Here is an 11,053-nt window from a genome sequence, read left to right as displayed (position 1 = left end):
TATAAAAACACAAGATGAATTTACTATACCCACTTTACTTTATTTGTTTTAATTTTTAAAACCATTTTCATTTTCTTTAAGATATACCCACTTTAGAGATAATGTCCCTATATACCCCTTAAATTAATGTAAATTATATGTTAGACTTAAATAAAAAGTAAGGATATATTTCAATAAAATAAAATATTTTTGATTAATGGACACAAAAAAAAAAGTATTTTTCAACTTCTCTCAAAACACAATAAATATACCGAAAAAGCATCCTATAATTTTTTTTAGGCGAATTGGCTTTATTTAAATGTATATTTATGCGAAGCTTTATTTAAATGTATATTTAATAAGGATCACACAATTTTATGATACATTTAAAAAGCCAATAATACCCAAATTACACTGATAAAAATTAAAATCTAGCATCATAGTGAAAAGAAAAAGGGTGCACAAAATTAAGGTCACTTGATTGTTCATTGCTATGTTGTGTGAAGTGAAAAGAACTCCCAGCATAAGCTACATGGTACAAGACCACATCAAAACTTTGACAAATACTTTACTATCCAACTTAACCCAAACTGAGAAACAAATTACGTTTTCTTTTAGCATGAATGACAAATGCTTCACTATCCAAATTAACCCCAAAATGAGAAACAAATTTATGTTTTCCTTTTGCTTGAATGCAGACTGAGATAAGGTGCAAGAGCAAACGGGCAAACTAAGCAAGTAGAAAAAATAATCTATACGGCATACAGCAACTCATTGAAGATAACTACATCCAATTATGCAGTAGGAGACAGAAAAATAAGAAAAACAATATTAAATTAGTTCCTGAATAGTGGCTTCATTCAATATCCTAAAATAACAAAACTGCTTCACTTCTAAACAAACATGACATTTAAATTTGGTTGAAAAAACATAAAATGCAGATGCTTCAAATGACCAATCTCTGTCATCAAGAAGTCCTGAGAGAAATGAGCAAACAAAAAGATCAACTTTTAGAACACATGCATTGTCCACTAACGAAAAAGAAAATCTGAAGTCACCAAAGGCTAAGTAGTATATAATACAAAATTACACGATTACAATAGCAAACTGATTCAAACTTTTAAAAGTAGTCAGCATGTTTCAAGTTTCAGCTTCAAAGAATTTATAATCAAGAATGAGTATGAATAATATATACCAAACAAATTAAGTACAAGCTACAGTAATGTCATTTACAGGCAAAGAATATGAAGTACAATAATTAAAAAGTTACCTTATATATTGCTGGGGTACATGAACACTCTAACTCTAGCACCCTTCAAAACGAAAAAAAGTATGGTCAAAATCCCATCAAAAGCAATAAAGTAATTAAATAGCAGAAACATTTTCCAATTAGCATACCATAGATTTGGGAGGCAGGTTAGAAGTGAACTTAGCACGAACGACGCCACTGTTACCGTGAGGCCTGATAACTTTGCCCCAAATGCACCGATAGTGGGAACCGTCCTTCTTCACCTTAGCCTTGTAGATGTACGCCATGCGCTTCCCACAGTACCATGAAACATCCTCCTTTGTGTTTACTCCCTCAATCTGGACCAAAGAAGTGTTTGGATACTGGTTCGACTTGGACCTAATTCACCACAGAATCCAAAACCACAAACAAAATCAATCCCAAATAAAACCCTAAATCACTATTTCCCATTTCCCCTTTCGTAAAACCCAATCACACAAGGCAATATTCTTTCAACTGAAGAAATGAAATAAAAATATTTGCGAAATTGAAATCAATTACCTCTTGTATCCGAGGACTGTTCCTCTGACGTAGAGTCTGTGATAAAATCAAAGCAAGAAAATAAGTATAAATCTAATGATACTAATTCGACGACAATGAGAACAAAACAAAAGAATGCGTGAGAGATAAAAATGTGGAGCTAGTGAGATGAATCGCAGACCTGACTCGCTCTCCTTGGCGTCCCTTAACCATTTTTCGTCTTAGGGTTTGTTCTCTCGTGATCTTCGGAAGTTAACCAGAGACGCCTGCAGAGGAGAAGCCCTAAAACCCTAGTTTGCGAAGGTGAAGAATAAGTATTTATACTGACCTGCTTCAGTTTATTGTAAAGCCTATCAAGCTTTGCATTACGACATGAATATGTTAGGGTTGATTTGCGGCCCGAAGATTTATTAGGCCTGATTCATTCTAATTGGGCCTTCCTCATATCTATTGGGGTTTTGCAAAAATACATAGAGAAACTTACAAAATTACTGCTTTTTTACTAAATGTTTTCAAAAATACTGGGACACGGCAAACTTTACATTTTTACTACCCAAGCCCATTTTTATTTCTTTTATACTGCCTAGGCCCAATATATTTACTTTTATACTGTAAACAGTAACAAAACACAAACAACACCTCTCCTTCGTGGTTGGAGACGGACAAATCAACACCGGAATCATAGAAACACCAAGAAAAAACCATAAAATCTGGCAAAGAGAAAAAATTACTAAATCAACAACAAATTACTGTTTTGTAGTGTTATTTTACTGTTGTTTTAATATGAAAAAAAGGCCACGTAAATGAAATATTGTGAAAAATGACAGGACATGGAATCTATACCAGTTCTCATAAAGACTAATGGACAATGGGAAAAAGAACATAATTATTTCAAGAGAATGTGACAATGCTCGAAAACAACACAACAATACTTGAAATCAAACATATCAACAACAGAATCATACATATTGGAACGCCAATTAGAAGAAGGAGGAGAGTCAAAAACAAGAGAATTTGAAAACGACAAATTCGACATAGTTGACTATGCAAAGCTGGTTGCTAAAAAAAATGGTAGAAAAACTTGAAAACTAAAGTAAAAAATTAGATCCAGAAATCGACATCAACAACGCGAAGCTAATAACAGACAAACACCACCCAAAAGTTGAAAAAGGTCAGGCATACAAAGACAAGGAAACACTGAAGAAAGTTTATAGCTACTACGCAATCAAAAACAACTTCCAATACAGTTTTTGAAAACATATTTTTTTGAGTTTCAGTAAGAATTTTTTTAATATCTTCAATAGTAGAGTAATAACCAGAGTTTATAACTCTAGAATGGTAGTATTCCAATCGGATGTACTTGGATTTTCAATCCGATAAAAGAAAAAATATAAGAAAACACTACTAAAACAACACTCAAAAGAAAAAAATAAAGAACATAAAAAACAAGCATAAAAAATCTCTAGAATGGTAGTATTCCGATCGGGTGCACTTGGATTCCCAATCCTATAAAAAAACATAAGAAAACACTACTAAAACAAAGCTAAAACAACATAAAAAAAACTAACGAACATAAAAAACAAGCATAAAAAAAAACATTAAAACTAAAATAATGAAACGACACACCTCAACAACCCTTTTCCCAATTATGTCTTCAAACAGATCAGTTGATTGAACAATCTTCACTTGGTATTTACCCTTTCCCTAAAACTAACAAAATTAAACCAAAACAATAACAAGACACAGAGTCAAACAAACAAAAAACTATAAAATAGGACTAACAAAAAAAAAAGAGAAATAGGAAACATAATCAACTTGAAAAAAAATCCTAAAACAACACAAGATCAATACGAAAATACCTTATCAGATTTGGGAGACTTTACAAACTCTGACTCCAACTCAAAATCAGAGTCGGAGTTCTCCACCACAGGTCGAGGGCGTTTTGCTCGAGTGTTCTTCGAAGTTCCAGCACCTAGTTTCCTTTTAGCAACAACTAGACAAGTAGGGCTAGGAGGATTATCTTTCAAATTCTTCTTATCCATTGTTGCTTGAAATTTATGTTTTTGGGGTTGTTTTGGGGGCTAATTAGCAACAGGGGAGGATGATGATTGGGTAACAGTCATTGTGAATAAGGGGAAGTAATATTTATAGAAGAATAAGAATGAAAATGTGGGGGAAAATGAAGAGGATATGAAGATGGAATAACTGAAAAAATTTGAAATAAAAAATAAACCACACCCACAAACTGTATAAAAACTTGAAAAAAATTGAAATTAGAAGAAGATGAATAGGAAACATGAGAGAGTGAGATTTAGTAATGATTATTTAACATTTAAAAATAATTTTAAAATAAATTTAAACTTCAAAAAGAAGCATACTGTCACAAATTGACACCCCATGTCAAATCAATACTTTTTTGAAATATTTAAAAATAATTTTAAAATAAATTAAAACCCCAAAAAGAAGAACACTGTCACAAATAGTGACACCCACACGTTAATCAAAGCTTTTTTGAAAAAAAAATTCAAAAAATGAAGTGGCAAAAGTCAGTGAAGACACGTGTAAGCCATAAATAATATATAAGATTTGAATCAAAGCAGTAACTGCCGAATAAAAAAAAAGTTAAAATTTTACAATCCGCGTGTCACAGTAGAAATATAATAAATTAGAAAAAGTTAGTAATGTATGTAAATTTTTCAATACATATAATACAAACTTCTACAATTTTCCTTCAAAAAAAAAAAAAAACTTCTACATAACATCTCACGCTCTCAAATGTTTCATTTTAAATCAAAAGTCAGTGAAGACACGTGTAAGCCATAAATAATATATAAGATTTGAATCAAGGCAGTAACTGCCGAATAAAAAAAAAAAGTTAAAATGTTACAATCCGCGTGTCACAGTAGAAATATAATAAATTAGAAAAAGTTAGTAATGTATGTAAATTTTCCAATACATATAATACGAACTTTTACAATTTTATGCTAAAAACCGAACTTATGTACAATAATAACATTACTATGTCGACATAACATACCAAAATACCAAAATATTTAACATCTCACGCTCTCAAATGTTTCATTTTAAAGAAGTACAAAAATAATGACTATTTCATTGAATAAAAACAGAATGATTCACAACCTAAAAAACCAATAAATTAAGCATCCCAAAGTCAATAAGAAAAGTTGTTTAATCACACAACTTGTTCATTCATCCAAAGAACATATACCTCTAATCTATGTGCAGCTATATTGGTCAGGCGACGAACATAAATTAGGGATACTCTTGAAAATTTGGACAATAAACTTATCAAATCATCTAACAAAAATCCAAGAACAATAAAAAAATATTACCTTTTATTAAAAGCAGATACAACTAATAGGCAATCAGTTTCAACTATATGAGCAATAAAATCTAGTTCAATACCATCACAAGAACAACACACTCCGTTTGAACCACTGGAAAGTAACCTAATATTGATTTAGTTGCTTAGGATACTAATAACACACAAACTTGTTATTTTCTATAGATAAAATTATTTCATATATATTTTGATTACTTATTTTGATTAACTACTTTAAATTTACGGGTTTTATATTTTATTGTTGTATTGTTTAAGATACATTTATATACTTTTTCTTTTTATGTTACCTTTAAATATAATTATAAAAACTTACTATATAACATATATTAGAAAAATTGATGAAAATATTAACGTACTAATCTATATTATATATTTTGTAACCTTAGTTTTTATTTCAGAAACTAATTTTCAAACAGTTTAATACTTGCATTGAGAAAATTTTTCAAACACAAATTAAAAGTGTTTGACCAACCTAATGGGTGAATATAAACCTCAATATAATCTATTTTAAGAACATAACATTGTTGGAATAAAATTATATCCATACACTCATCAACAATAAAATATTGTAGAAAGAAAGTAAAGGCATGTTGTAGGCAAAGGTCTCATATCTTACTCTTCTTACTCAAGCCAATATGTCACTCAAATTTTGGTGAGAAGCCTTTGTGTTTGCAACTAGGGTTACACATTCTCCCAAAGGGGATGGGGCTTCGTGAGGATTCCCCATCTAAATAAAGAACGGGGCAAGGATGGATAATTTTCCTTAAATGTTAATGTTCCCCGCCCCTGACCCGTTGGGATCTATTTAATATTTAAGTACTTCTTTAATAATATTTTTTATGTATTTTTCTAGTATATTAGTAACTTCATATAAATTTTTAAGTTATGTTTTAAATAAAAATAAGTATATTTAATAATAAATAATTTGTAATGTATTAATTTTATGTAATTCACTTTTTTATATAATTAAATTTTTAATATAAACTTAAGTTCAACATAAATTGGACCTTGTGGGAATTTCCTGTCTCATGCTCAATGGGGAACAAGCGGGGATAGAGAATTAAATTAGAAGATCATACCATTCAATGGTCGATTCTATGGACTCTAGTATGCTTCCTCTAATCTCTAATTTATTGTTTCATTCTCATGAATTAATTATGGCTAAATTTAAATTTACAGTGTGCTTAAAAGTAAAAGAAGCAACCACTAAAAAATAAATAATGGAAATAAAAATACCAAAAGAGATTAATAAGATCGCCAAACACCGACAAATCAGAATTAGGGTACTGCCACAACCACACATATCAACCATACCACCAAGAGGAGTTGCACCCTAGGCCCAAAGGACAAATGCACTCCCAAATCTCCACCATGAAGCCCAACCCCAACGAATCACCAACGTCCATCTAAGATTGCCGCTGCTGGACCACCGTAATGGAAGCAAAAAAATGAGTTCTAAACAGGAGGGAAACCAGCCACGATGGTTAGACAAGAAGCAGGCCCCCATCAGCAAACATCCTTGACCCAAATCAGAAACCTCACCGTGGAACCCACCCCACACCAGAAGCAACCAGAGCCAAACTTTGTGACCACCAAGTGAAAACCCTAAAATCCAATACCAAAAGGTGTTGATCCTCCATCAGAGAACTTTTTCAAATGCACAATCAAATACTCCCCCCCAACCATGGCCACTACAAAACCCACAAGTCGGCCCACAAATCGGCGAGCTATAACTGGAGAGGGAAAAAAGAATCTCAAGTGGCGAAAGGCTCTCAACCCCTAAAGAGAAACTCTAGACTCTCTTGTAACATGATATAATGTTGAGAGTATATTATTGTTTTTCTTTTCCTTAATTTTCAATTTTCTTTTAAATATAAACATTTACTATTATTGTTATTAATACATTTTACTAATATTTTGTTTTTAAATTTCTTTTCATATTAGTTTTATGTTTATTTTTTTCTTACAACTTAATTTATATTAAACATCTTTGTATTAAAATAATATTATTCATTTAATTAAATTATATATGACAAATATAACTTAAATAAAAAACTAAAGCATATAGGGTAAATACAATTTTAGATTCTGTGTTTTGTAAAAGTTACTAATTAGACCCTCTGTTTTGTTAAATGACAAAATGGACTCTGTTTTTTTTCCCAAAATGGCACAAATAGGACCGTGAGCTTAATTTTTGACAACTTTTTTTTTTAATATAGCCAACTTGAAAATACGAACAGATACAGAAAATGTAAATAGTTTTATCATAACACTTTTAGATCAGATTATTATTAAATTTTATTTTAAAAAAAATCAGTTCAGGGTCCTAATTTTACCATTTTGGAAAATTTATGGTCCATTTTGTCATTTAACAAAACAAAGGGTTCAATCGGTAACTTTTACAAAATACAGGGTCCAAAATGATATTTACCCAAGCATATAATACCCAACTTTATAAAATCTGTTTATTCAAAAAAAACTTTATAAAATCTGTTGCTCTTGAATTTGTTAACAAATATTTTCTAAAATATAGTAAGGAGTGCCATTTTTATAAAATTGAAAAGGAAAAAAAAAATGAATAAAAAGCTCCCACTCCCTTATGGAAAATAAAAAACAAAAATTATCTGTAGTAGATTTAAAGCTTTGATTTTTGATTTAATTTGAGTATTATTCTCAATTTATCAAAATAATTTAAATTTAAACAAAACATATTTATGAAAACACATAAATATAAGCCCGTATTTTGCGCTTTCTCTCAAATTATTTATCTCCTTGACTCTTTTGTATTCATTGCTCTTCTGTGGAACTCCTTCCTTCACTCATGTATCTGTCATTTCTCATTATATATCATTATTAATTATGAATTAATTAACTATCTAATCATTTAGTTCTGTGTTCCTTCTCTCTTCTCTTTAATTAATTAATATGTTGATTCATGTAAATGGTCGACGTAAATCAATGCATAGCTTTGTGAAACCGGCAATAATAAGGTGGCCATGGACGAAAAAGCGAAGGGCTTTAGGGGTTGTTGGTGTCGTAGCTTTGGTCTCATTCATATCGATCATCGTCTTATTTCATGTATTAGTGGTCATGCTCCCACCTCCTTACAGTTACACCAACGGCAACACCACCACAACTCCTCTACATATTCTCCAAGTTACCACCACAACCACTACTACCACCACCTTTCAACATACTACTTCCACCTTCCAATCAAATTTATTTCATAATAAAATGGTAATAATAATAATAATAATAAATATATGAAACAGAATTTGTTTGGGAACCTATATTTAAATAATTTTTTATATTATATATTTTAAATAATTGTTATTATGTTAGTTTTGATGAGTAAAATGTTTTTTTTCTCATATATATTTTTAGTATCGGCCGTACCGTGATCTTGAAATTTGGAAGCCACCAAGGAGTGAGAGATTACAGAAATGTGTCAATCGATCAAAGAAGGAAGCCAGTAAGTAGTTCTACTAAATAAACTATTTATACATACATTTATGAAATGTATGTCATATATTATCATTAATTATTGTTGTTGTTTGTTATTATAATTGTAGAGAATGGAACAGCAACAGATGGCTTTATTCTAGCTCATGCCAATGGGGGTTTGAATCAAATGAAACTTGGGGTAATATGTATGTATGTTTGTTTTTTATTTTTATTTTTTTTTTCTATATTGTATATATAAGTAATAGTAATTATTATTTAGTACTTTCAATTTTTATTTGGGGTTTTCTTAATCTTGGGAAATTTAACAATCATTGTAGATAAGTGACATGGTTGCAATAGCAAAAGTTATGAATGCAACCTTAGTCATGCCTACTTTAGATCATAGTTCCTATTGGAATGATTCAAGGTTAGCTTGATATTTCATAACCTTTTTTTTAACTAATTATTATAAGTTCAAATACAAATGCTAATTTGATTAAGAATATCTACTAATTCACTACTTTGATGGTTCCAGTGACTTTAAGGAAATCTTTGACTGGGAGAAGTTTGTTGAAGTTTTAAAGGATGATATAACAATTATAGACTCACTTCCACCGGAATATGAATCAGTCAAGCCCCTTACTAAAAATCCAGTTTCTTGGTCAAAGGTAAACATATGTATATATATATGACATTTTATTAATGTTTGTTTAATCATTGATTTATTTTTCGATGACATGAATGATTAAATTACACATATTGATACGTAAACCTTATTTTTTTTGCAGCTCTCTTACTATAGAGACATGCGTGAAAAACAACTAATAAAGAGAGAGAAAGTGATAAAGTTTCTGCAAACGAATTCGAGGCTAGCTAACAATGTACAATTTTCTACTCAAAGGCTTCGATGTCGGGCAATGTATGATGCATTAAAGTTTAGAAAAGATATCGAAGAACTTGGGAGGATCTTAGTTGAAAGATTAAGAAGGAATAAAAATCCTTACATTGCTTTACATTTAAGGTGAGTTTTTTTAATCAAAAACAAGTGTCACTATCACGATAATTAACTCATATATCTACATATAGAGCCTTAAAACTATCAAATCTGTTTGTTGTTATTGTTTTCTTGTAGATATGAAAAGGATATGCTAGCTTTCACAGGCTGCAGCCACAAGCTTACCATAAATGAGCATGAAGAGCTTACAAAAATGAGGTATGAGACAAAGCATTGGAAAGAAAAGAAGATCAATGCTAAGGTCCAAAGACTCCATGGGAATTGTCCCATGACACCAAGAGAAGTGGCCATATTTCTTATGGCCCTTGGATATCCATCTGATACACAAATTTACATAGTTTCTGGTGAAATTTATGGTAAAGACGGTATGCAATCGCTTAAACAAAAGTTTCCTAATTTGTCTACTAAGCTCAGCTTAGCAACAGAGGAAGAGTTAATGCCTTTCATGAATTCACAGAATAAGCTTGCTGCTATAGACTATGTTGTGGCATTGGAAAGTGATGTGTTTGTTTACTCATATGATGGCAACATGGCTAGAGCATTGCAAGGTCATAGGGTGTATGAGGGTTTTAGGAAAACCATTAGCCCTGACAGGTTATCTTCTTCAACTAAAAAATCCTTCTACAATTTATATATGATAACTGTGTACCATTTTAAGTTGATTACCTACACAATGACAAACTATCTTCTTCTTCTTCTTTTTTTTTTTTTTATTTATTTAATTATTATTATTATTGTTTTGGTTTTTTGCAGGCAAAATTTAGTCAAACTGATTGATAAGTTAGACAAGGGTAACATAAGTTGGGAAAAGTTTTCATATTTGGTCAAGAGCTTTCATGAGAAGAGAATCGGAGGACCAAAACCAAGGCCTATTTCACACTCTCGAGACTCCTCAAAACTTGAGGAGAATTTCTATGCAAATCCCTTTCCTGGTTGCATTTGTCAACAAAGAATTTAAGGTGTTTAAAACTAGAACCTATCCCAAAAAGCAAGTGGAGAAACAACAATTTTGAAAAGGTTAAGTGAGCTAATTTGTAAATGTGATAGGCATAGCACACAATTTTTTTTTAAGGAAGTGTGCAATGGCTCAATTTTTCCTTTTCTTCTTAAGTATGTTCGAAATTAATTGTAGAGAAATTGAGAAATAATAAATTTTCCCTAAACTAGTGGTATGACAGAGTTTTATCTAATGAATTTTTATGTGGCAAAAATCTTTCCAAACTTTTTATTTTTATTTGGTAAAACTTCTCAGAAATATAGCAATCATTGCATACACACCATTTCGATTACGCTTTATATATTTTTTCTAAGAAAAAAATTGTTGATGTTAACATTATTGTGGTGTGATTAGAAAATTTAGACGAAAAATACATATAAAAATAGTGATCTAATATAAAAAAAAAAATGGAATATATATATATATATGCAGTTTTAAAACTAATATTTAAATGTTTGAATTAATAAATTTGATTTAGCTAACCTC

General features: G+C 30.5%; 2 protein-coding genes across 2 annotated transcripts; one reads left to right on the top strand and one right to left on the bottom strand.

The window, feature by feature from the left end:
• Positions 1 to 796: 796 nt before the first annotated feature.
• LOC115707808 (large ribosomal subunit protein eL33w-like) lies at positions 797 to 2,126 on the bottom strand. The gene is made up of 5 exons (XM_030635878.2): positions 1,929 to 2,126; positions 1,769 to 1,804; positions 1,378 to 1,606; positions 1,250 to 1,292; positions 797 to 956 (listed from the first exon to the last, which is right to left on the bottom strand). The coding sequence occupies exons 1-4, from the start codon at positions 1,958 to 1,960 to the stop codon at positions 1,251 to 1,253; spliced, it is 339 nt and encodes a 112-aa protein (XP_030491738.1). The 5' UTR covers positions 1,961 to 2,126; the 3' UTR covers positions 797 to 956; position 1,250.
• Positions 2,127 to 7,915: 5,789 nt separating this feature from the next.
• On the top strand, positions 7,916 to 10,781 carry LOC115703794 (O-fucosyltransferase 19-like). Its single transcript, XM_061103491.1, has 8 exons — positions 7,916 to 8,348; positions 8,496 to 8,583; positions 8,684 to 8,754; positions 8,894 to 8,982; positions 9,091 to 9,223; positions 9,344 to 9,576; positions 9,688 to 10,164; positions 10,324 to 10,781. Exons 1-8 carry the CDS (start codon positions 8,037 to 8,039, stop codon positions 10,526 to 10,528), a joined length of 1,608 nt encoding a protein of 535 aa, XP_060959474.1. The 5' UTR covers positions 7,916 to 8,036; the 3' UTR covers positions 10,529 to 10,781.
• Positions 10,782 to 11,053: the final 272 nt, after the last annotated feature.

Source organism: Cannabis sativa, chromosome 1, assembly GCF_029168945.1.
Source record: "Cannabis sativa cultivar Pink pepper isolate KNU-18-1 chromosome 1, ASM2916894v1, whole genome shotgun sequence".
In the NCBI taxonomy this organism is placed as follows: domain Eukaryota; kingdom Viridiplantae; phylum Streptophyta; class Magnoliopsida; order Rosales; family Cannabaceae; genus Cannabis; species Cannabis sativa.
The sequence above is the reverse complement of the archived record's forward strand: the minus strand, read 5'-3'. Positions and strand labels throughout refer to the sequence as shown.

Excerpts from the sequence above, each read along its gene's own strand:
- LOC115707808 (XM_030635878.2), bottom strand. The coding sequence starts at position 1,960 with ATGGTTAAGGGACGCCAAGGAGAGCGAGTCAG. Across the intron at positions 1,805-1,928 it reads CGCCAAGGAGAGCGAGTCAG|ACTCTACGTCAGAGGAACAG; the intron begins GTCTGCGATTCA and ends ATTTTATCACAG. Across the intron at positions 1,607-1,768 it reads ACAGTCCTCGGATACAAGAG|GTCCAAGTCGAACCAGTATC; the intron begins GTAATTGATTTC and ends GTGGTGAATTAG.
- LOC115703794 (XM_061103491.1), top strand. The coding sequence starts at position 8,037 with ATGTTGATTCATGTAAATGGTCGACGTAAATCAATGCATAGCTTTGTG. Across the intron at positions 9,224-9,343 it reads ATCCAGTTTCTTGGTCAAAG|CTCTCTTACTATAGAGACAT; the intron begins GTAAACATATGT and ends TTTTTTTTGCAG. Across the intron at positions 9,577-9,687 it reads TACATTGCTTTACATTTAAG|ATATGAAAAGGATATGCTAG; the intron begins GTGAGTTTTTTT and ends GTTTTCTTGTAG.